Here is a 26,666-nt window from a genome sequence, read left to right on the forward strand (position 1 = left end):
TACAATTTTATTTTTAGTCAGAAAAAAAGTAATGTAGGGAGGTTCTTTCTTAAGGGGTGTGCTTGAGCCGTGTTTGAGCATATATGATGAGTTAGAGGACTCAGTGGTGTGCTGTGTAAGTTCCTTTGGTATTTTGTGTATTTCAGAGGGAAAAGGAATAGAAAGGACGGCATAGCAAGTTTCAGTATTTGCCTCCTAGCTCAGTCCTGAAGTGTATTGCTGAGTCCCTGAACTTGTATCTGAGGTTTATGGAAAGATAAGAAGGAGCTGTTTTCATTACAGACTGTGTGAGACAGGGGGCATGCAGAGCTGTCTATGCGACAGTGACAGAAGCAGACCACTATTTCAGCTGCATGTGAGACACAGGGTGGCTGCAGCTTTACTCTGTAGGGTTTGCCCTTGGCTTTGTGTGCAGTGTTACCTGGGCACTGGTCCCTGTTCAGCACGGTAGTGGTGGTGGGCAGAGTTGGGCGGATAGAAGAGCACATAGAGGGCTGGCTCCTGAAGCCCTGAGATGCTTCTTAAGATCCCCTGAAACAATGGGCACAGACTTAAGTGAAGGCAGAGGCAATGGGAGGCACCCCAAACACTCCAAAACCAGCATAGCCTTCCCAGGCCCAAATTTCAGGCATCTGTGGCCTCAGTTATTCTCAGTGGCTCCAGAACCTTCAGCAAAGACATTCACACACTATTCAGTGCACACGCTTTATTTTGGCATTCAAGCCACTGCACCAACTGGGTCACATGGAATGTCAATTAAGGCAAGGTAGGCAGAAGGAAAGGAGGGCATGTACAGCAATTGCTCCTCTTTACGGAGAAGAGAACCTGCCGCAGAAAAAGATGCAGTTGGTTTTGTGGTGCCTGATGAAGAAAAGGAAAGGGTGGTCTGCACAGAATCTTGGCTCCATTCTGCTACACCGGGAATTCCTGACCACAGCAGTGGCTGCGGCAGCCTCTGTGCCTTCCTCATTGACCTCCACAAAGCACTTGTGGGCAACCTTGGACACAGGCACATTCTTCTTAGTTGACATTCCAGAAAAGTCTGCCTTGGCTTCATCAAAAGCGTCGATCATTCCTAACCTTCGAAGGAAAGGCTCCAAGTCATAACTCTCCTCCAGCTTTAATCTGGGAAGGAAAACTTGAACCTTACTTTTTGTCAACTTTTCTGAATTTGTCCAGGCTTTGAATTTCTCATATGTAAGTGCTTTTTCCACCTAGGATAAGAAAGAGCCAAACCTTAAAATTTAGATGACAATAGCCTGATACCCACATACCCATTTATTATCCCTCCACTAATGACATGCAACTAGATGGTAAGTTCTGGTCCAAGAAAATCTACAGATATTTTCTTTTATAAACACCAAGATTTTCTCCCAAATCTTCATATTTTCCAAGTTTTATGGAGACAAGTGTAAAAGAGCTAGTAAACACCTGAGACAGGCAGAAATTTTTAATAAAAACAATTTGTACCTAACTCCTTTCAAACGTTAAAAACATTTTGTAACAGTTTAGAAAATTCTGACCAATTCATTACATTAATCTTCACGCAGTACATATTACTGTGAGTGGGAGAGATTGTTTGACAAAAGACAAAGAGCACGGCTCAGAACTCTGCTTCTGAGTCTAATCAGGGGACTATTCAGGGTTAAATCAGACGGCAACTCTTACAGAGCAAAGGAGAGGGAATTGGGTTTCATCTGAAGATGAAGGGAGGCATGAGAAGGGAGCAGGAGACGAGAAATGTGGAATTCAACAAGACTTCATCTGGTATCCTTGTTTGTCCTCTGCCTGTCCTGGAATTAGCTTCAAATTCTTCAAGATCCATCATTCTTTCTATTTATCAATAAGGTAGAAAGAAAAAAGGGAGAAGGGCCTCCCACTCACATCTCCCCTTCCCTTTTCCAACTGCAGCCCAGGTGGGTGCTCTTCTCCAATGAGCATTGTTTTGATTTTGACTCTATTTCAAGACTCTCCTAATTTTCTCATAAGTGGCCACAACAGATGTCATCCCTGACTTAGGGCAGTAGCTTTCTGATTCCAAAGGGAAGCCAGGGAAATCAAGCAGCCCACCCTCAACATCCTGAGCACTTGTGTGCCAGAGCTGGCTCCTATCGATTGTTAAACCCTTCATAGCCTAAAGTCAGCCATGGTGGTAGTATTTATCATGTCATGAGAATCAGCAAACTTTGTAAATGAAGGCTACTCCCACCTCCCAGAGCTGGTTTACCAGTGCACTATTAGTCTTGCATCTCTTACCTTGCAAGTTTACCTTTTCCCTTCCCGGACTCTGCTCCTTTTCTGTCATAGTAAGACTTTTCTCTCCTCTTGTATAAGGTAAATTTCCCACTTGTACTTTAGACTTTTGCTATTCATAGTGTGGTCGCAAGCATATGTATCACTTGGAATCTTGTTCCAAATGCAAGACCTCAGGCCACACTCCATTGAATCAAAATCTGCACTTTAACAAGATCACTAGAATCATATATGTGCATTAATGTTTAAGAATCACTGCCCAGATTGATCTCTACCCTTCTTCCAGGACTTTTGTGCAATAATCATTGGGCTTTCAAGTAGATCTTCCATGCAGAATAAAGAATAATATTCCAATTGACCAGATGGATTCACAACCGAATTCTACCAGAGGTACAAGAAGGAGCTGGTACCATTCCTTCTGAAACAATTCCAATTAATAGAAAAAGAGGGAATTCTCCCTAACTCATTTTATGAGGCCAACATCATCCTGATACCAAAACCTGGCAGAGGCACAACAAAAAAAGAGCATTTTAGACCAATATCCCTGATGAACATCGATGCAAAAATCCTCAGTAAAATACTGGCAAACCGAATCCAGCAGCACATCAAAAAGCTTATCCACCATGATGAAGTGGGCTTCATCCCTGGGATGCAAGGCTGGTTCAACATATGCAAATCAATAAATGTAATCCATCACATAAATAGAACCAAAGACAAAAACCACATGATTATTTCAGTAGATGCAGAAAAGGCCTTCGACAAAATTCAACAGCCCTTCATGCTAAAAACTCTCAATAAATTCGGTATTGATGGAATGTATCTCAAAATAATAGGCGCTATTTATGACAAACCCACAGCCAATATCATACTGAATGGGCAAAAACTGGAAGCACTCCCTTTGAAAACTGGCACAAGATAGGGATGCCCTCTCTCACCACTCCTATTCAACATAGTGTTGGAAGTTCTGGCTAGGGCAATCAGGCAAGAGAAAGAAATCAAGGGTATTCAGTTAGGGAAAGAAGAAGTCAAATTGTCCCTGTTTGCAGATGACATGATTTTATATTTAGAAAACCCCATCATCTCAGCCCAAAATCTCCTTAAGCTGATAAGCAACTTCAGCAAAGTATCAGGAGGCAAAATTAACGTGCAAAAATCACAAGCATTCTTATACACCAGTAATAGACAGAGAGCCAAATCATGAATGAACTTCCATCCACAATTGCTTCAAAGAGAATAAAATACCTAGGAATCCAACTTACAAGGGATGTAAAGGACCTCTTCAAGGAGAACTACAAACCACTGCTCAGTGAAATAAAAGAGGACACAAACAAATGGAAGAACATACCATGCTCATGGATAGGAAGAATCAATATCGTGAAAATGGCCATGCCACCCAAGGTAATTTATAGATTCAATGCCATCCCCATCAAGCTACCAGTGACTTTCTTCACAGAATTGGGAAAAAACTGCTTTAAAATTCATATGGAGCCATAAAAGAGGCCGCATTGCCAAGACAATCCTAAGTCAAAAGAATAAAGCTGCCGGGCACGGTGGCTCAAGCCTGTAATCCCAGCACTTTGGGAGGCCGAGACGGGCAGATCACGAGGTCAGGAGATCGAGACCATCCTGGCTAACACAGTGAAACCCCGTCTCTACTAAAAAATACAAAAAAATAGCCGGGCGAGGCGGCAGGCGCCTGTAGTCCCAGCTACTCAGGAGGCGGAGGCAGGAGAATGGCGTAAACCCGGAAGGCGGAGCTTGCAGTGAGCTGAGATCCGGCCACTGCACTCCAGCCTAGGCGACAGAGCGAGACTCCGTCTCAAAAAAAAAAAAAGAATAAAGCTGGAGGCATCACGCTACCTGACTTCAAACTATACTACAAGGCTACAGTAACCAAAACAGCATGGTACTGGTACTAAAACAGAGATATAGACCAATGGAACAGAACAGAGCCCTCAGAAATAATACTACACATCTACAGCCATCTGATCTTTGACAAAGCTGAGAAAAACAAGAAATGGGGAAAGGATTCCCTATTTAATAAATGGCGCTGCGAAAATTGGCTAGCCATAAGCAGAAAGCTGAAACTGGATCCTTTCCTTACTCCTTATACGAAAATTAATTCAAGATGGATTAGAGACTTAAATGTTAGACCTAATACCATAAAAACCCTAGAAGAAAACCTATGTAATACCATTCAGGACATAGGCATGGGTAAGGACTTCATGTCTAAAACACCAAAAGCAATGGCAACAAAAGCCAAAATTGACAAATGGGATCTAATTAAACTAAACAGCTTCTGCACAGCAAAAGAAACTACCATCAGAGTGAACAGGCAACCTACAGAATCGGAGAAAATTTTTGCAATCTACTCATCTGACAAAGGGCTAATATCCAGAACCTACAAATAACTCAAACAAATTTACAAGAAAAAAACAAACAACCCCATCAGAAAGTGGGCAAAGGATATGAACAGACATTTCTCAAAAGAGGACATTCATACAGCCAACAGACACAGGAAAAAATGCTCGTCATCACTGGCCATCAGAGAAATGCAAATCAAAACCACAATGAGATACCATCTCACACCAGTTAGAATGGCGATCATTCAAAAGTCAGGAAACAACAGGTGCTGGAGAGGATGTGGAGAAACAGGAACACTTTTACACTGTTGGTGGGATTGTAAACTAGTTCAACCATTGTGGAAGACAGCGTGGCGATTCCTCAAGGATCTAGAACTAGAAATACCATATGACCCAGCCATCCCATTACTGGGTATATACCCAAAGGATTATAAATCATGCTGCTATAAAGACACATGCACATGTATGTTTATTGCAGCACTATTCACAATAGCAAAGACTTGGAATCAACCCAAATGTCCATCAGTGACAGACTGGATTAAGAAAATGTGGCACATATACACCATGGAATACTATGCAGCCATAAAAAAGGATGAGTTCGTGTCCTTTGTAGGGACATGGGTGTAGCTGGAAACCGTCACTCTCAGCAAACTTTTGCAAGAACAGAAAACCAAACACTCCACGTTCTCACTCATAGGTGGGAACTGAACAATGAGATCACTTGGACTCGGGAAGGGGAACATCACACACCAGGGCCTATTATGGGGAGGGGGGAGGGGGGAGAGATGGCACTGGGAGTTATAACTGATGTAAATGACAAGTTGATGGGTGCTGACGAGTTGATAGGTGCAGCACACCACCATGGCACATGTATACATATGTAACAAACCTGTACGTTGTGCACACGTACCCTAGAACTTAAAGTATAATAAAAAAAAAATTCCAATTAACAATATATTTAGAACTCTCTCTTCTTAGGTTCATCAAAATGTGTCCACTCATATATGTATACACTCAACAGAAAAGCATGAACATGTTCACCAAAAGACACGCAATGATGTTCACCCAGCACTACATGTAATAACCCCAATTGGAAACTCCTCAAATGCCAAGTGGTAGATGGACATAAAGAAATGAGCTCAGCTGGACTCCATAGACACTCAAAGACTCACTGCCTGGAGCTTACCACGGCGAGGTCCGTGTCATCATCGGGAAGCAGAATGACCATGCTCAGCTCCTCTTCCACATACGGCAGCTCCAGGACCTGGGTGTGCACCTCATCCACATACCCCATTTTAAATTTAGCTTCCTTAAACATCATCTGCACTGTCTTTTTTTCCTAATAGAAACATGAAATTAAAATTAGATCACTGAAAAATGGGCATAATTTACTAAAAATAGGATACATCTAACTCACAGAAACTCTAGGTGTGTATAATTTCTGTTTCTGCACATTTATGCTGATGGATATAAAATCTTCATTAGTACATCTTAGTATGAATAGAACAAACTATTGTTCCAGCAAATCAACTATTACCAGGTGAGGAAAAAAAAAAAAAAACAGTTTGGTAAATGGAGAAGGACATAAAAATCTACATTATTCCTAGAAGAAGTTGTGTTTGCTTTTTTGAGAACATTCATAGAGAAGCTTTCTCATGGAAGCTTCCAACTAAAAATTATTTATTGAAATTAAGGTAAATATTCAGGCCCTTGGGCTGAAGGATCTGGTTAGAAAAGAGGTACAGTACAAACTCTGAAAAGTTCCCAGTTGTAGAATTGCTTTTATGGCTTTGGTTTTCTTGGGAAGGGGACCTTGAAGAGATGTGTAAGGTCTGCTGTTTTTAAAGCCTGCATCAAATATATTTTTAACTTTCACATCTCTGTGCAATATGAAATTATCAAGTTGATGGATGTCATATCCCAAGCTAACAACTTTTTTTTTTTTTTTTTTTTTTTTTTTTTTTTTTTGAGACGGAGTCTCGCTCTGTCGCCCAGGCTGGAGTGCAGTGGCGCAATCTCGGCTCACTGCAAGCTCCGCCTCCCGGGTTCACGCCATTCTCCTACCTCAGCCTCCCGAGTAGCTGGGACTACAGGCGCCCGCCACTGCGCCCGGCTAATTTTTTTCTATTTTTTAGTAGAGACGGGGTTTCACCATGGTCTCGATCTCCTGACCTTGTGATCCGCCCGCCTCGGCCTCCCAAAGTGCTGGGATTACAGGCGTGAGCCACCGCGCCCGGCCGCTAACAACTATTGATACCAGTTATTTTCATATTCAAAAGGGAATGTAAAGTTAGGGCTTTACATCTGCTAACATCTTTTTCTTGTGTTCAGGATTGTATAACTTTGATTTTTAAGGCAATAAACAGGCATAGTTGCCACTGATATGGCAAAAAGGTATCTAACTAGCTATAGACAGTAATAGCATCATGCAAACATAATTCCAAGGCTTAGAAGAAATTCTCCTCCAATCCAAATCATACGACCAGAAATGGAAGGTAGATTTGATCAAAGATGGAAAAACAAAACCATCAACACCAAAATTAGTTTTGCTTCTCTCCTCCTTCCGCCATTAAAGACATACAGGAGGCATTAAATTCATTCAGAAAAAAAGCCAGGCACAGTGGGTTATGCCTGTAATCCCAGAACTTTGGGAGGATAAGGCGGGTGTATCACTTGAGGCCAGGAGTTCAAGACCAACCTGGGCAATATGACAAAACCTTGTCTCTACAAAAAATACAAAAATTAGCCAGGCCTGGTGGTGTGCACCTGCAGTCCCAGCTACTTGGGAAGCTAAGATTGGGTGATCGTTTGCACCTGGGAGGTCAAGGCTGCAGTGAGCTGAGATTGCACCACTGCACTCCAGCCTGGGTGACAGAAAGAGACCCTGTCTCAAAGAAAATAAAATAATATAATTCAGAAATAGATTAAAATCAAGATCATGTCAAATAAATTATTCATTTTTCTAAAAGAATATTTCCTGTAATGTTACTTTAAGGAAGTAGCAGTATATCTGAAAACTCTTTCCCTACCTTGTTGGTTTTAAAGAGCATCCCCCTTGTGTACTTTCTGTCAAATTGCTCATTCCACTTTCCCTTGAAATAGATGGCATTCACAAGGACCAGCTTTGTCAGGGGATCGACTGTCCCAGCATCCAGTACCTCTGAAATCTTACCTATAAAGAATATGAGAGTTTATTGCAATTTGTGGGGAAACAAGCATTATTTTACAAAAATTCCTTTGACGCCTAAGGCAGAGGCTTCAGAGAGAGCCTGGAGTTCTGTCTTTCTGGCCACCCGATGAATTGGGCGATGGTGTTTAGCAGTGTGGTATACACAGTGTATCGTTTGTGCTTAAGAAAAAAGCCTTGAAGTAGGAAGGGCAACTATCATTTTGCCCTCAATTTACGGATGTAGAAATTCAGGATCAGAGCATTTGCCAGACTTTTTGCCGAGTGCACACAGGTGACAAGTGGCTGAGTTGAGAACATCACCTCAGAGTCTTGATTCTGACTATGGGGTAGTCAACCTTGGCACTATTATATCCAAGCCTCACCACTATTGTCATCTTAAGCCAAATAATTCTTTGTTATGGGGGCTGTCTTGGGCATTGTAGGATGGTTAGCCAGCAGCATTTCTCCCAATTTTGACAACCAAGACTGTCTTCAGCTATTATCCAATGGCACCTGGAGGGCAAAGCCACCCCTAGTTGAGGATCATTGCTCTATACATATATTCTAACCTCATCAGACAAGGAAAGGCTTCCAAAGGATGAGAGAACACAGACCTGTCAATGGGAGAAGGCAGCCTCACTGAAAGGGGTGAATGGGGCAAAGGAATTAGGGGGATGGAATAAAGGGGCCCAAGTTGAGCTGTCCAATGAGAGGATAACAAAGTCATCTCCAAGGTCCCCTCCAGCTCTAATATTCTGGGGGTCAGCCTAAGGGAAGGAAGGGTATAAGCAGCCCTGGAAGAGAAGTGACAGATATAGAGCAGTGGGGAGATGGTGTGGAGAAGCTTCTAGATTCCTCAGGTGACAGTACTGCTGGAACAACTGGAGAGACCACTGGGCAGATGACGTATGAAAACATGAAAGGCTCTTCCCTTCCCATGGTAATTATTTTATTGGCTTTCAGTAGAACCACGGGCATTACTTCTGTTAGACATACAGTGGTTGTGACATAGAGATGGAACGGATGCAATAATGAGGGCTAGGTTGGCCCCTGAAACAAGTGACTTAATTCCTCCACTGTTTACAAGTATCTAAATTACTTGTTAGGTATTTAGGATGCTTTCAAGGATGCCTCCCCTTGTTTCCTACTGAAGTAAAGAACTGGCAGAAATATTTCTGGTGGGATGGAGTGTGGTCTGGGCAGGGAACACTGCAGGCTCCATGTTGCTGCACGTCCAGAATAGGGAGCAAATTCAGAAAAGGCCACACTCAGAGAGCAAATGTAGCCACGGCCAAGTTAAAAAGGAAGGAGAAGGCTGCAGATCAAACTACTAAGTTGTCCCCATGACCACGGGGAGGAGATAACATGAGAGCCCTCTTTAAGCTGCAACTTAATTGAACGCCATTCCGTCTCCGAGCATGGAGGGGCCTCTCAGAGAGAAGATTAACAGGATTCCAAGGAGGAACTATTTTCCAGGGATTTTCCAGCATGGTCCACAGGGGAGGAGGTCTGAGATTCAACATGAGTTTTAGAAATTAGTACTTCATGATCTGATAAGAAACGACAGAATTGCATTGTTGGCCTGCAAACTCAGCAATACACACAAACAGGCCTGTGGTGAGCAGGTCACAGTGGCAACACCATGGAGGTCCCATCCCAGCCAATCTCAGCCTCGCTGCGTAGTAATTCCAAATCCACAGAAATGAAGCTGTCTCACCTTCAGTCTTTTCTGCCACCCAGTCATTTATACGTTTCCTGCACTCTTCCGTGTCTCCAGCGAAGGACAACTCCTCCAGCTCTGCCTGATAGAACTTCTGACAGGATTCTTTAAAGTCCTGCAAACACAAAACACTGAGTTTGGTCTCATTTGGTAATGGCTCCCACGAATGCAAAAGCATTTTGTTTTCTCTTACTGCACTTCCACCATAAGTGCTTGGACAGGTCACACAGCACTTTATGGTGCATGCGTGCAATTAACGAAAACCTATTCTTCCCTGGTACTGGGTAAAGTGCTTGGTTTGAGGAGGTCCACAGCCTGAGAAGAGGCAGCTGAGACACCCAGACACTTACAGGACATCATGAGCTGCCACTATCCACGTAACAGCCCAGAAGCATCCCTGTCAAACACGGCACTGACTTTAATATTGCTTCCCTCACTAGGCAGTCTAACACACTGTTACTCATTTTGCATCACCAGCACAAACTACAGTATTGTGGTTTTGGGTAAATGAGAGGTTTTATAAGGGAACTAGATGGTTAAGAAATCGTGTTGAACTGCAAAGAAGGAAATAGCATTTTAGATCTGGGTCATACGGTTGGTTGGAAGAATATAGAGCAAGGAAGGCCCCATGGGAATGGAGGGTGATAGGCCTGGATTATAGTGTGTATGTGCAACTGGGTTCATACATGTGCGTGCATGTGAACATCTGTGTGCATGGGTGCATATGTGTGTGCCTGTTAACTTGCATGTGTGTGGATTGCACGCATGTGTGTGTGTGTGTGTACACACATGTATGTGTGTTTGTGTGTATCAGGAAGGGGATGAAGGGGATTAAGGGAAACAGTGGCAGGGAAAGAGCCTTGAAATGTAAGTTGGGGTCCAATCAGAAAAGGCCTGTACCCAATACATTAAAACCCAGATAACTCACCTCACAAAAACGTGGCTTCAGATATAACAGGCCTGGAAACTGGCTCCCAGACTCTGTCCATTCCATGTTCTCAAATACTTTAATTTCGGCCAAATAAAGGGGATATAGAGGGAAGGAGGAGACAAGCCACCAAGAAAAGTAGAGGTTGGTTCCCTGTGTTCCCCAATATTATAACAGTAGAAGATCAGGCTGAAGTTCAAAAATGAAATGGATTCACCAGGAAATTCCTGGGATCCAGAGTCACTTTCTGAGGTAGATAAACCCAGAGCAGGCACATTCGGGGAACAGCACCCAGCATCTACCAGGACAGGGATGTATTTGAACCTTAGAGGAGCCCTCTCAGAACCTGCAGCCAATAGGATGGCCCAGTTTGCTGTGATCGGTTCACTAATTTCCAGACAACATCACCCTGCATATTATGTGGCATAATTTCTGAACCTCACTGATTGTATTATGCCAGGCTGGACTCGGGAACCTTGGACTTACATGCCTAAGTAAATAGGAACTACTTAAATTTAAAACCTCAGTTTTATGAACAGATTTTCATTTTAGAAAGACAATTGTGTCAGTTATAGATGCAATTCAGAAGAGAGGGGCAAATTTAAGAGAATTTGAGAGGCTATCTCAGCAGGAGGCAGCCCAATAACCACACATGGGACTGGGGAGGAGCTCTGCACAGCACGTTGAATGATGCAGTCACTCAGGCATAGGGAATTAAGGGGGAGAAGCAGGGCTGCGTGCAGGAGAACTGACATATTGGGATTGATAACAGGGATGGGTGTATCAGAAACAATTTACAAAGGGCATAATTCAGAAGCCATCATAAAATCTAAAATTGTAATTTCGGAAGTATAATTCCAAGCACATTTTAAGACAGTACAGTTATACTTGATTCTCTACTCTTCTGTAGTCTAACTTATTTTCCATTTCTTTTTCATCAATATATGAATACTACTTACTGGAAGGAAATCACACGTCTTTTCTCCAAAGAGCCTGTTGGCCGTTCTAAGCAAGTACTGAGTGCCAGTTCTGTTAACTTCACTGAGAAGTGACTGGAAACTTTGGTGAATATCTCCGTCCTTGTACAAACAAAGTGCCTGGGAACAGAAACCAACACTGACTTTTAACACTGCCATTATACTCTCCCAAAGAGCTTCCTCCAAACAAACCTCTGTACTAAAAAAATCACACAGGATCCTACTTTAAAAAAGTTTGGCCTAATTCTCTAGCACAGGGTTTCTCAACGTGGGCAATGTAGCACTGACACTTGGGGCCAGGACACTTCCTGGTCTCACATAAGCGTTATAGGATTTTTGCAGCACTTCTGGATTCTGTCCACTAGATGTCAGCAGCACCTCTCAGTTATGGGATCTAAAACTCCAGGTCTTGGCAAGGGTCCCCAAGAAGGAAAAATTCACCCACCGACCCCTACCTCCCATCACCGACCCCTACCTCCCACCCCAACCCCCCGTGAGAACCACTAGTCTAGCAAATGTATTCATCCCAGCAAGGCACTGTGCAATAATTCAGAGGGAAGGCAGAGCAGAAAAAAGTAACTGGGATGAATTACGACTCAGGTAATACAAACAAAAGCAGCAATAAAACTAAAAATGTTTCATCTGCAATTTTACAGAAGTTCTCCAGACCATATTATAAATTAAATGTCAAGTCAGAGTGAGAATTAAGGTTGTTCCTATATCTCTCAATCACCTGCAGTCCAAAGCCTCACTCCTCCAATCAGTTGAAAGAAACAACCACAGAAGGATGTCAACTGGGGTCCCTAGGTGCATTTTAGGAGATTGTCTATACACCTCTCATATTGGTGGTAAAGTGACATTCATTTGGCAATTATCTCGGACATTTTCACCAATAGTCACAGAACTGTTCCTAAAGGATTATCTCCCACCTCGTTTGTAGATAACGTTATATATACATCACCAGTTTGAATCAAACAGATTATATATTCCTCTAAATCACTCCAGAAGATATAAGTCTACGCTTGTATTACATTCCTTTCCCAGGATGCATAATCGTGCACTAAAAATAACCCACTTAACAAAAAGTTAATCTAGGCAGCTGCATGTCTATTTAAAATACAATGTTAGCAAAAGTTTAAAATGTAACAAGGTTGGAATATTTTGCCTTCCTGCGGGACAGAATGATAGTTTATCTTACTTATCAAAGGTGTGAATTTGCCAGACTGTACTGATGATCTGATCTAGAGAAAATAACTCCGTGGCTTGATTTCTCTCATAAACATCGGAGGAGGTGATCTGTCTAACATATTTCACCCTTCTACCCCTTTCTGCTCTTCTCCACTGCCGTGCTGCTCCCCCTTCCACCTCCAGCTCCACAGGCTTTCATCAGCTGTAGCAAAAGTACAGAAAGACAATTCGACGGAAGCACAGGGAAACATGCCGTTCTCCTTCCTTTGCGACAAGCACACATACCTGGGACATCTGGGCTGCGGTGCTTCCCTTTGCCCCCATGAAGACCATGGCCAGGGCAGAGGAGATGCTCATGGGAGAGAAGAATACATTTCTTGAGTTGTCCTCTTCCCCTAATATTTTAAATAAGCTGATGGCAAAAGTGCCATTTGCTTCACAGAGGTCATCCATCAGGGAAGGTCTGCATCAAAGGCACAGCACAGAAAAGCACATCAGCCAAGCCCTCCTGTGGCCACACAGTCATTCGTCCCGAGTCAGCAGGCCCTGAGGTGGTAGGTGGAATAACCACCCCCCAAAAGACTTCCACTCCTAATTCCCAAAACGTGACAACATGATCTTCCCTGGCAATAAGGACTTTGCAAATGGTACTCAATTAAGTATTTTGAGACGTGAGCTTATCCTGAGTTACCCCAGTGGACTCAATGGAATCATGAGGGTCCTTATAAGAGAGACGCAGGAGGGTCAGAGTCGGAGATGGAGACGTGAGGACGGAAGCAGAGGTCAGAGGGGTAGGGGCCACTGATGAAGGAATGCAACCTCCTTGAGAAGCCAGAAAAAGCAAGGAAACAGATTTTCTCCTAGAGATTCCCGAAAATAACATTGCTCTGCTGTACCATTTTGGACTTAGGACTTCCAGACCTGTAAGATAATAAATGCGTGTTGTTTTCAGCCACTAAATGTGTGGTAAAGGGTTACCACACCAATAGGAAAAAAAACACTGGTTTATTCATAAAATAGCCAATCTCAGGGCCCATGACTGGTACCCCTCTTAGCAACAGGGGCACAGACACTCTCCAAGACCTGCTTACTTGCTCCCTTGGTGTAGCAGCAGCCAAAAGGTCTTGGTGCGGATGGGTGTGGTGGTTCACACCTGTAATCCCCGCACTTTGTAAGCCTGAGGTGGGCAGATCACTTGAGGTCAGCAGTTTGAGACCAGCCTGGCCAAGAAGGTGAAACCACATCTCTATTGAAAATTCAAAAATTATCCAGGCACGGTGGTGGGCAACTGTAATCCCAGCTACTTGGAAGGCTGATGCCGGAGAATCGCTTGAGCCCCAGGAGGTGGAGGCTGCAGAGAGCCAAGATCGTGCCACTGCACTCCAGCCTGGGCAACAGAGTGAGACTCCATCTCAGAAAACAAAACAAAACAAAACAAAAACAAAACAAACAACAACAACAAAAATCTTGGTGCCAGGCACTGTTTTCAGCACTTTCCATTATCACCCAACAACACATGAGGTCAGTACAATTATTGCCCCACTTTAGAGATGAGAAGACTGAGTGAGGTTTAGTAACTCATTCCAGAACCCTCAAGTAGTCATAAACACCTGGAACCCACAGTTTGATTCCAGAGCCTGAATTCTTAATCATCACACAAAATCCCCCCATTGCTGCTCATTATCTTTCAGTTTAATGTCTACAACATAACCTATAAAGAATGTTTTAAACTTACAAATGTAATTCTTTATCAATAAAAACTATTTCTGTCATCACGTCCTGTGAAAATAGCTAGATTCATTTCACCAAATGTGGAGAGTTTGTTTGAAATAGGCTGACCTAAAATATGGGGCTACCGGAAAGACAAAAATACATTACTTTTCAAGGTGACCCCAAAAAGATGTCCCATTTTCCCCAAGAGCTGCTGAAACTGGGTTATGGAGTGGCAAAGAAAGCCCATAGGTGTGGATATAAAATATGAAGCCTCAATCTGGTCATCGGGTGAGCACTTTTAATTAGGTGCATTGATTTTTGATTCCTCCTGGCTAAGAGAGTCTTAACATTCCCCTCAGCTTTAATAAACTTTAGACAACCCAAACTTGACTAAATAAACAAACTAAACAGGCTTCCTCCTGCCTCTAGGCCCTTTCTTCCTTTTTCTTAAAGCATTTTATTTAGAGAACTTGTCATTGTAAATTCTTTATCAGCCCCTTTGAGATGTAAATCTTTTTTAAACGCTTCTTGCTAGTTTTACATCCCAGGACAGTCTTTCTCAAAGACCTGGAAGCCATCCCTTTGAAATGTAATTATCAAGAAAGATATCATCCCTATCAACCAGTTCTGTGGAAGGTAGAAGCCTAATGGAGGGGGGCACCTTGCTTAAAGTGCTAAAAAGCTATTACAGCTTACTATTAATTATTATAATTTTAGTACATTTTTTTGTCGCACATTATTACAAGTCCTACGTTATTGTTCATTTCTATCAAACCTTATAAAAACTTGGGCCATTATTTCACAAAATATTACAGTTCACCAACTCATCTCAATTTTCCTGAGCCTTTTTGCTCTTACAATTGAGAACATTTGGGAAAATAAAAAGACAAATCATTATCTATAGTCTCATGATCCTACAAGATATTTTTTTCTATTATATTATCCTTTTTTTCATAAACAGGTATAATGTTTAACTGAAAAAATGTAAAGTCAAACAAGAAAAATATGCTCCAGTTTTGAAAATTAGCAAATGAGCAAAACAAAAAGTCCTGGAAACTCTATCTAGAGATATAAATCATCGTGCATGTGTTCATTTCTATAAACAGATGGAGCCTCATCCAGTTTCCCAGTGGCCTACAAAGTGCCTGGTGCAGCAGCTTGGAAACTGTATCCCCTTATTGGGGGTCTTGGACGGGTCCTCTGGGTCTCTTAGGGCACAAGAGGAAAGCGGAATTGAGTGGTTGAGACAGGGAAGTGGGGAACAACTGTATTAAACAAAGTATCTTCACTGTTGGATGTTTTGCTTCCTCCTAAGATATTTTGCTTACTCTTAAGATATTTTTAAACAGAAGGGTGTCTCTTACTTCAACACAAAAGTGAGCTTATATTTTTTTAAAAGTGTAAAGGCAACACTCTAAATATAGAACAACAGTCTAAAGCAGTGCAAATTCTTTAAAGTTTAAAATAAATGTTAGTGCAGTTCAGAAAAAAACAAGTAGGGTTAGGGTTATGGTTAGGGTTCAAAAAACTAAGTAAAATAAATGTGAACCAAGAAAACACAATCATGGCATAATTTGCACCACAGTACTCTATACTTAATAGGTTGTTTCTTATGGAACAAAATGTTCTGGTTCCTCACTATCCTCACATCACAAGGCCTCTCCGGAGCTTATACTAGGACCTGCAGATATTGGAAGCCAGAGGAGTCTGTGCAGGCAAGTCCCGGGGTCCCTCACGACCTCATCTTTCACTTGAGGACATTTCAGAGACTAGGAGGCAGGAAGGAACAGTCAAACTTCATAGAACTGGGCCTACCAGAAGGTGGCACCAAACAAACTTAAAGATGGAGAGAATTAGGTAAACTGGGTAAGACAGAGACACAAATAAATTTGGATTTGATCCAACCTTAGCATAAGAGCTTTGGACTCAGGGTGAAGCAAGCATGAACTTAGGTTGGTGTATGTGTGTGTAGGTGTGTTTCATCATCCTGTCTGAACTACTGAATCAATAGTTTCAATAGTTCTGAATGAACTGAACTATTGCATCAATCTCATCTTTACATTTTAACTGCTCTTAGTTGCAAACCGCTACTTCTGATTTCTTCCATCTTTCCTCTTCCTTCATCTCATGTCCCCACTTCCATTCCTTTTCAACACTCAGGTGCTGGTCAGTATGTGGTATTTCCCATCACTATCTACCCTTCAGCCACAATACACATGCACACACTCACATACAAGTGTACCCCCTTGGCCTCTGCTCAGGTCAGAAGTCAGGCAGGGGAGAAAACCAGGTAACAGAATGACTCTTCCCCCCGTCTTCCTCTCAAATCTCATTTGGACATTATGGCTTTTAGAAGGATTGGAAGTTTAAACAAAATGGATTTTACCCAATATATCTAAAAAGCAATTAATTTTAATACAAAATAATACTTTAGATGTCAATGCCACAATTAGATTATGATATAAAAAAACAGGAATCAGAAGTTTTTATTTCCAGCCAACCAAATAAATTGGCATTAAACTAGTTTTTCCTTTACAGGCGAACAAACAAGGACAGAGGCAATTAAATACTGTCTGTGGGACTCATAGAAAAAGTGAGAGTCAGCCTCAAAAGCAAGCCTTATGTTTCCAAGTACATGATACTGTTCTCCTCCTGGGAGCCCCAAATACCTATGAACTCCCTCCTCCACTCCCCCTCCCCATACAACATCCAAAAGTGAGTTTACTCAAAGAGCATTTATGTAGAATGTTCATTACCTGTTTTGGGAGGAGGCAATGAAAAACAAATGCCATAATCCCTTACCAGAAGCTTACACCCTAAAGAAGACACACATACAGAAATGCGTAGTTTCAAGCCAGTCAGGTGCTCTATAACAGGATAATTTTCAAAGTGCTAAGGAAGTCCTCAGAAAAGAAAAAAAACAAAAAGAAAACCACCTCTATAGAATCCTGGAAAGACGTTCCAGAGAAGCTGACTGAAGCTGGCTTTAAAAGCTTAGCAGGCCAAGCTAATTTATAGATTCAATGCCATCCCCATCAAGCTACCAATGACTTTCTTCACAGAATTGGAAAAAACTACTTTAAAGTTCATATGGAACCAAAAAAGAGCTCACATTGCCAAGACAATCCTAAGCTAAAAGAACAAATTTGGAGGCATCACACTACCTGACTTCAAACTATACTACAAGGCTACAGTAACCAAAACAGCATGGTACTGGTACCAAAACGGAGATATAGACCAACGGAACAGAACAGAGGCCTCAGAAATAACACCACACATCTACAACCATCGGATCTTTGGCAAACTTGACAAAAACAAGAAATGGGGAAAGGATTCCCTATTTAATAAATGGTGCTGGGAAAATTGGCATATGTAGAAAGCTGAAACTGGATCTCTTCCTTACATCTTATAGAAAAATTAATTCAAGATGGATTGAAGATTTAAATGTTAGACCTAAAACCATAAAAACCCTAGAAGAAAACCTAGGCAATACCATTCAGGACATAGGCATGGGCAAGGACTTCATGACTAAAACACCAAAAGCAATGGCAAAAAAAAAAAAAAAAAGTCAAAATAGACAAATGGGATCTAATTAAACTAAACAGCTTCTTCAAAGCAAAAGAAACTACCATCAGAGTGAACAGGCAACCTACAGAATGGGAGAAAATTTTTGCAATCTACCCATCTGACAAAGGGCTAATATCCAGAATCTACAAAGAACTCAAACAAATTTACAAGAAAAAAACAACCCCGGCCGGGCGCGGTGGCTCAAGCCTGTAATCCCAGCACTTTGGGAGGCCGAGGCGGGCGGATCACAAGGTCAGGAGATCGAGACCATGGTGAAACCCCGTCTCTACTAAAAATAGAAAAAATTAGCCGGGCGCAGTGGCGAGCGCCTATAGCCCCAGCTACTCGGGAGGCTGAGGCAGGAGAATGGCGTGAACCCGGGAGACGGAGCTTGCAGTGAGCCGAGATTGCGCCACTGCACTCCAGCCTGGGCGACAGCGCGAGACTCCGTCTCAAAAAAAAAAAAAAAAAAAAAAAAAAAAAAAAAAAACAACCCCATCAAAAACTGGGCAAAGGATAAGAACAGATACTTCCCAAAAGAAGACATTTATGCAGCTAACAGACACATGAAAAAAAAAATGCTCATCATCACTGGTCATCAGAGAAATGCAAATCAAAACCACAATGAGATACCATCTCACACCAGTTAGAATAGTGATCATTAAAAAGTCAGGAAACAACAGATGCTGGAGAGGATGTGGAGAAATAGGAATGCTTTTACACTGTTGGTGGGAGTGTAAATTAGTTCAACGATTGTGGAAGACAGTGTGGCGATTCCTCAAGGACCTAGAACTAGAAATACCATTTGATCCAGCCATCCCATTACTGGGTATATACCCAAAGGATTATAAATCATGCTACTAAAAAGACACGTGCACATGTATATTTATTGCAGCACTATTCACAATAGCAAAGACTTGGAACCAACCCAAATGTCCATCAATGATAGACTGGATTAAGAAAATGTGGCACATATACACCATGGAAAAGTATGCGGCCATAAAAAAACAATGAGTTCGTGTCCTTTGCAGGGACATGGATGGAGCTGGAAACCATCATTCTCAGCAAATTATCACAAAGACAGAAAAGCAAACAGCACTCATAAGTGGGAAATGAACAATGAGAACACTTGGACACAGGGCAGGGACATCACACACCAGTGCCTGTGGGGTGGGTGTGTGTGGGGGGTGTGGGGGAGGAATAGCATTAGGAGAAATACCTAATGTAAATGACGAGCTGATGGGTGCAGCAAACCAACATGGCTCATGTATACCCATGTATCAAACCCATACATTGTGCGCTCATACCCTAGAACTTAAAGTATAATGATAATAAAAAAGAAACAACCCAAATGTCCATCAAAAACAGAATGGATAAATGGATTGTAGTATATTAGTATAATGGAATACAGACCAATAAAAACTAAAAGAACCACAGCTATAAGTTCTTCTAGTTTTTGACGTGGGCAATTCCCACAAATAATGTATTAAAGGAGCAAGCCACAGAGTAATGCAGTATTATTCCATACACACAAAGTTCAAAACCAGGCTAAACTAACTCGTTCTTGATGCATGTGTACGTAGTGAAACTGTCAAGAAAAGCAACGTCGTTATTACCATGAAACTCACGAAGGTGGGGATACAGAGGGGAGGGAAGCGGATGCGATGAGGGAGGAGGGTGTCATCAGTAGGGAAACAGGCAGGGCCTCCATCGATGACAATATTCCAGTTATTAAACTGGGTGATGGGTTGTACTGCTGTTCTTTATAATTTAATACACATTTTAAATGTTCTTTTGTATTTATTCCATAGGTAACAAAACTTATTAAAACCACATATCAAAAAAATAAAAAATAAATAAAAAAAGCTAGGCAGGCATTCCATGGGTGGTGAAATGGGGGATGCAAATAATAGGCTGAGGAATTAGCAGGTGCCAAGAATGTGGCAGGAACACAAAGGGCATGGTTTGTGCGGTGTCCCTGGGGTGGGTTTCCATGGTTTCCTGTGAGCCACGTGGTAGTGAGACAGGATGGACCCTTATGCCACATTTAGGAGTTGGAACTTGAGATTATGGTCTGGAAAGCCATGCATGGTTTTTAAACAAACGTCTCATATGAGTGCATTGGGGCTTTAGAAAGACGATCCGGCTCAGTATTTGGTCTGAAAAGAGGCTGGGGAGCTGGCGGGTAGGCCACCACCATGGGCCAGGGACTGCTGGGGATTCTCTGAAATAGAGAAGTGGGGGCTGGAATTGCCAGACAGAGTGACAGCTCACACAGGGATACAGCGCAGGAGGGTCAAGTCCCGAGGCGCCTAGCTGTTATAAATTCATACTTAGGGTGGGTCATGAACCATCGGAATTTTATATGAGGAGTCAGGCTGGAATGGGAACACACCATACCAGGTAAACCTGTCACAAAGACAGCCAAGGATGTTTGTAAACACAGGGACTGGGTGGGGATGAGTAGGAGGTCTAGAGCCAGAGACCTGGAGCCACCAGCATCCCGATTCCGAGAGGTATCATGAAAATGGATGAAACTAAGCAGAACATCTAGTGGAGGCACAAGAGAAGAAATCCACCTATTTCTGGGGCATTTCCAATATATGGAGGTAGTAAAAGGAAGAGACAGAGGAGGGCGACGGGGAGAGAGCCAGCGCGCGAAAGGAAGACTTCGACCCAACCATCAGGATGTGCTGGCAGAACTGGGGAGACGCGTCTGCCCCTCCGAGGGGACCCAGGGAAGAGGGCGCGGTCTACCCAGAGCCCGAGGCAGAGAAGCCGGAGGGGCCCGGAGAGCAGCCCTGGGTGAGGCCGTTTGGAAAGCGGAGGTCTCAGGAGTGGAGCAGCAGCCAGAGGACTGAGAGTGTCTGGAAAGTGAGGAATTGGTTAAAGTAACGCCGGTGGGTGGCTGCGACAGAGAGGGGCGTAGGTGAAGCACCCACCCCCCAAATCCCGTTTGAGAGGAAGCAGCCAATGAAGAAGGGAATATGAGAGATACAGAAAAATGAAGGCAGGGATGGAAAGAACGGAGGGAGGGGACAGAGAGGGAAGAAGGTGCAACCAATAGGCTGTAAGCACAGAAGCAGGCGCGGGTGCCAGGGGAGCAGGGACTCGGCGCCTCCTCGATCTACCCCAGGAGCCCCGGAAATTCCAGGCCCGGCCGCCAGCGCTCCCCGAGCCTCCTCCGCAGCCGCGGCTCCTCCCAGTCGCCCTACCCGGGCTCGCACCCGAGCTTCCGGCGCTTCCAAAACCACCGCTCGCGTCACCCGCCGCTCCCACCAGGCAGCAAATCGCAGGCCGAGAAACAGACGCTCCCTCTCCAGGGGCAGCTTCCGAGTCACGGAGGGTCTGCGCGCTCCTGCTTTCTGGGCTCGGCCCTCTGCCTGGGCCGGGTCTCTCGGTGGGGCTCGGGACCCCGGCTGGTGCCAGGGCGACCCCCACAGCCCCGCGACTCTCTTTCCCGGCCGCCTCCCACCGTCATTCCCCTACTTCCTGCCCGCCTTTGCCTCGCTCTGAGTCCTGCTTTGGCCTTCCTCTCTCCCGCTTCTCTCCCGCGCTCCAGGGAAGAGGTGGCCGCCGCGGGAACCTGGGCACTTGCGTGCCTGCCCCGCCTGGTACCTGGGAGAGGCCCCCACCTCCCGCTGCTGCTGCCGCCGCTGCTGCTTCCGCTGCCGCCGCTGCTGCTTCGACTATTCCTTCTTTGTGGATGCTTCACGTCCGCCTTGATTGAGGGCAAGGCTTCCGGCAGATGACTCAGAACCGTTCGATTGCGCTGGCCTGTGCAATCCCTGATTCTTTGGGCCTGTGTGGATGTCTGCGGGCACCGGAGAGAGGGCCAGTGACTGGTCCTTGGAGGGTGGTTGTGGAAGGCTTTGCTCAACAGGAGATTGGTTTGTTTTTCTGGATTAGTATGTTCAGTATCCGTGTTTCGGGTGTGTGCGTGCAAGAGCACTCTCAAAGTGAGGACTTTGAAAATTAACTAAAGGCAAAATCAGAGGTTAAAGTTGCTAAAGTCGGCAGTTTCCCAGCTGTTTTGGCGTGACACCCATCGACACAAGTTTCCACACGCATCCCCAATGGATCGCTATGAATTTATACGTAATAATGTGCTCAATACTAATGTATTCTAAATGCTATAAAACATATAAACAAATTTAAATTTGGATTGACAGCAATCATGAGGGGAAAGGTCTCAGGAAATGGACTGATTTAAATGGAATAAAGAGCATTGGTTGTACTTACTAAACCTTGACATTTGATTTTCAGTACATATACTAATCACTCAAAGATATTTGATTGGAATCTAATGAGTAAAAATCTATCCTCTTGAAACCAGTTTTTAAAAATAATTTGATTTTTGGCCTGGCGCGGTGGCTCACGCCTGTAATCCCAGCACTTTGGGAGGCCCAGACGGGCGGATCATGAGGTCAGGAGATCGAGACCATCCTGGCTAACAGGGTGAAACCCCGTCTCTACTAAAAATACAAAACAATTAGCCAGGCGTGGTGGCGGGCGCCTGTAGTCCCAGCTACTGGGGAGGCTGAGGCAGGAGAATGCTGTGAACCCGGAAGGCGGAGCTTGCAGTGAGCCGAGATCGCGCCACTGCACTCCAGCCTGGGAGACAGAGTGAGACTCCGTCTCAAAAAAATAATAATTTAATTTTTATATGTCAACAGTTTGAAGCCCACCGAAACTATTCTTTTTGGAAGATTTTTATGAAGGTTAGAAACCTACATTTCCAAATTTTTAAAGTTTTCTTATATGAGAATTTTAACATTTTTAAACAACAAAATCTTACAATTATGGAAAAATACCCCAGGAGGGGTTCTCAAAATGATGACCCCAGGCTCTTTCAAAAAGCAGTTCATTTCTCATTCATGGAAAAGATGCACATTTAACTGAAAGGCATTCAATTGTATTTTTTTCAAAAACGTTTGCTAGGTATTCCACTACTGACAGCCTCTTATCTCAGAAAAGGTCAGCATAGGAGGGAACAGTAGCCTTTCACAAAAGAAAAAAAAAATGCAAATGTGTAATTAATTCCTTTTTTTAAAGTACAATTGTTGTAAATGATGAGTTGACGGGTGCAGCAAACCAGCATGGCACATGTATACCTATGTAACAAACCTGCACGCTGTACACATGTACCCTAGAACTTAGTGTATATATATACGTACACTTGTATGAGATAACAAGAAAGTCAGGATTTTTCAAAAGACTGATGGCTGCTTTCCTGCTTACTACAAAGTATTATAAAAGTTCTGCTATTTAACATCCTAGGTTTTTGTTTTGTAAAACTGCAGTGATACCATCTGGTGGCAAGCATTCCTCGCAATATCTTGCTGAAAGCAAATGCACAAGAAGGCTACTCTCAACCCTATTTTTGACGAAACAGCGCTCCTCAGTGTCTATGTAGAGGTTCAAAGAGCCAAGTTTTGGTTCAAACCCAGTTATCTCAGATCCCAAAGTCTGTGCTGTTCTGCTTCCAGAGAGGAACTGGGCAGGCTAAACAGGAATCAGAGATAGACATGGACACTCAAGTTTAGAGCCTTACAGAACACTTTTGAAAAGTAGTCTTTGCCACTTCAGGTTTCTATTAAACCCCTACTTTCCAGAGGGTTCTTACTCTGGGAAATCTTTCAAAAATCTCAGCCCTAACACATCTTGGACTGAACATGATTGGGATACAAGGCAAATGGTGGTGAAGGGAAGGTCTTAATCTGAAACATCAATACTACCAGGGTTTCCACTCTACTCCCACCATGGAGGAGTGGCCAGCTGTCCCCTTGACTAGATTTAGCGTATCCTAACCCTCTGTTTTAAGGAAGGAAGTAGACCTCCTCCTTCCTTCTTCCCAGGACATAAGTGCATGAGTAACCTTCGTTCCTACATCCTTAATCTCTCTACTATTTTGCAAAGTCTTAGCACATAAATATGCTCAGTATCTCACATACTAAAAACAAACGTGCTTTCTTTACCTTTTATACCGTGTAGCTACCACCCGGCTTTTTCATTTTTCCATTCACAGTCAATTTCTTCATAAAAAGTGTACCCACAGGCTGTTGTCCTTTTTTCACCGTTAATTGACTTTTGACTCCACTGCAGTTAGACATCCACCCAAACATTCTCTGAAATTGCTCCTGAAAGGGATACTAATCATCTTCTAATTGCCTTGGCCAAAAGATACATCCCAGGTCTTATTTGATTTTGTTTGTTGGCGACATTTAGTCCTTTCCTCTTTGACCTTCCCAGGATGTCCAGCGCACCCTTCCCTTCTTTCCTGACTCTTTTGCCTGGTATCCTGATTCCTTTCCTGCCATTCTAAGCCCTCTTCTTTTCACTATAATATGATCTTGTATGACCTCCACTATATCCACAGGTTCATGTTTCAACTTTTAACTTATTCAAAATCTCTAACCTGTCTCGAGCCGTAGATGTTACCTGTGTACTACTGGACATCTCTCCGAAACCTGAGTGTTTCCCTCCCCAGTTCTTTTAACTAAATGATCAAAAGTCCTGTTATTTCTATCACTTTTGTGTTCCTCCCATCCATACTCTCTCTCTTACCTCCATCATATCTCATGTCTCTCCTAAACAATTAATTTTCCTACCTACAGTTCTGATCCATGCCAACCTATTGCCTATGCTGAAGTTCAGGTAAACATTCCAATTCTAATTATTTTATACTTCAGTTTAAAATCCTTTATAACATCCTCTTATCCAAAAAGATAAATTACAAACTATGTGAGCAAGGAGTGTAAGCCTCTTAACGTCTTGATTTCTCCCTTCTTTTCTTTAGAGTCATAGCAAATTATTTACATTCCTTCATATCCTCTATTCGTATACATGGGGTTCCTGGCATGCAAGCTTGTCTTTCAAAATTTAGTTCAAATAATGTCTCCTGCAGGAAGCTTTCGCAGCACTCTTCAGTTTGGGAATTCTGCTTTTAAATATCCACATTCCTCTCTGCACCCCAAACCAATTAAGTCAAGATCTCCTGGTGGAGGGAACCAGGTCACAGTGTTTTGTAAAACTCGCTCAGTGATTTCCCTGTGGAATCTTAAAAGTAACTGTTCCCAAGGACTCTCCTCAGTAAGTCTTGGTGCAGGATTCACCCCCATCTTTTCTCCATGACTTTGAAACCCCTCTCTCTAGTGGCTACAGACTCACATTTGAACTGTGCCCAAACTTACCTGCTCGGCCAGTTGAAAATGCCAAGGTCACTTCCCCATTGTGCATCAATGTCTCCTTGCTGGTCAGAACTAGATCCAGACTTTGGGCCCCACTTGGTCCATCCACTCCTTTTCCTCTTTGACCAGCAAAACAAATTAAATGATGAAAAATGCTTGTCTCCTCCGTGAAACTTCCAGCAAATGTCTGGTGGCTTGAAGACCTTTACAAAGGATATAATTTGGCCCCTGGGAGTTTGGTTGTAAACACAGATATATCCCATGTAGGAAACACAGTGCATGCAGGTGCAAAGAGGCACAAGATAGCACCATGAAAACCATGACGTATCCAGGCCTGCAGTGGTTCAGATAGTGTGGATGAGGCACTGCAAGAGAGCGTCTGATGTGTCCACAGGGCCATGTCATGAAGGGCTATGTGGACTCTGTTGGTGGGGTTTCTTCGTTCCCTTGTGGACTATGGGAAAACACAAAAGGATTTGAAGCTGGGGAGAAACATGGTCATATTTGTATTTATGAAGGTCCCTCAGGCTGCATCATGGAGTATATTGTAGAAGGGTACCATTGCCTGCAGCGTGTCCCTAACCATGTGTTAGGGACATAGCATGGGTGAGAGTTGAGGAAAGCTGAAATGAAGCAGAGGCAGGAGAAATGGACAGGAGGACATGGCCTTGAGGAATTTCCAGGACGTAAATTTGGCATCATTTCTTGGACCATGAAAGGAAGAGGGAGCAGGAAGAATCAAAGATGAATATAAGAATGAACAAATCTAATTTTTGGAATAATGCAATGAAACGTGGAACTGGTCTGTTTTCCTAGTTAAGGAATTTGTCTGCAAGTCTATATTCATGAAGATTAATTGTATTTATTTTCTGAGTATGGACGATTTAAATGCTAGTCCCTAAAGGGAAACCTATCTCTCAGAGTACCTGAAGCCCAATTTCAGAGTGAGCCTGAACAGGCTCCCCACTCATGAAGCTTTCCCCCGGCCCACTGGGGAGGCGACAGGTAACTGATAATGTTCCAGAGTATATAATTCAGTGCCTCAGAAACTGTCCTCAGCCTCATCTTCTGTCTTCTCGCCTCATACCTAACTTCACATCTCTTCAGTTGGTACTGGGGAGTATCTGCTGGTTCTCAACTCGTGACTCAACCTTGACCTAGTTTTGTCTGACTCCCTTGGCTCCTGATTTTGTGGACCTCAGGAAGGGCACAGTCCTAGGCTAGTCTCAGGTTGAGCTACCAGCGCCTCCAAATTAGACTTCCACTTGTCAGGAGGAAAGTAGAGTCCAGGCATAACTGGAGCTTCCTAGGGTGGTTTGAGAGCTCTGTACTCCATGATATAAAATGAACAAATACTCCACCTTGAAGAGTCTCACGGGGCGGGGCACAGTGGCTCATGACTGTAGTCCCAGCACTTTGGGAGGCTGAAGTGGGTGGATCACCTGAGGTCAGGAGTTCCAGACCAGCCTGGCCAACATGGTGAAACCCCATTTCTACTAAAAACACAAAAACTAGCCAGGCGTGGTGACAGGTGTCTGTGATCCCAGCTACTAGGAGGCTCTGAAGAAGGAGAACTGCTTGAACCTCGGGAGGTTGCA

The 26,666-nt window shown here is 43.4% G+C and overlaps 1 protein-coding gene across 3 annotated transcripts; it reads right to left on the reverse strand.

The window, feature by feature from the left end:
- Nucleotides 1-691: 691 nt before the first annotated feature.
- SERPINB8 (serpin family B member 8) lies at nt 692-21,606 on the reverse strand. 3 transcript variants are annotated; one of them, XM_008013835.3, is made up of 7 exons: nt 21,497-21,606; nt 12,884-13,061; nt 11,393-11,530; nt 9,503-9,620; nt 7,646-7,788; nt 5,803-5,955; nt 692-1,214 (listed from the first exon to the last, which is right to left on the reverse strand). In XM_008013835.3, exons 2-7 carry the CDS (start codon nt 13,049-13,051, stop codon nt 810-812), a joined length of 1,125 nt encoding a protein of 374 aa, XP_008012026.3. In that variant the 5' UTR covers nt 13,052-13,061; nt 21,497-21,606; the 3' UTR covers nt 692-809. The 3 variants fall into 3 exon arrangements, with proteins under 3 accessions (XP_008012026.3, XP_037843913.2, XP_008012028.3); XM_037987985.2 differs by lacking the exon at nt 21,497-21,606 and adding an exon at nt 21,094-21,114; XM_008013837.3 differs by lacking the exon at nt 21,497-21,606 and adding an exon at nt 21,010-21,097.
- Between the last annotated feature and the right edge of the window lie 5,060 nt (nt 21,607-26,666).

This window comes from Chlorocebus sabaeus, chromosome 18, assembly GCF_047675955.1.
Source record: "Chlorocebus sabaeus isolate Y175 chromosome 18, mChlSab1.0.hap1, whole genome shotgun sequence".
NCBI classification, from domain to species: Eukaryota; Metazoa; Chordata; class Mammalia; order Primates; family Cercopithecidae; genus Chlorocebus; species Chlorocebus sabaeus.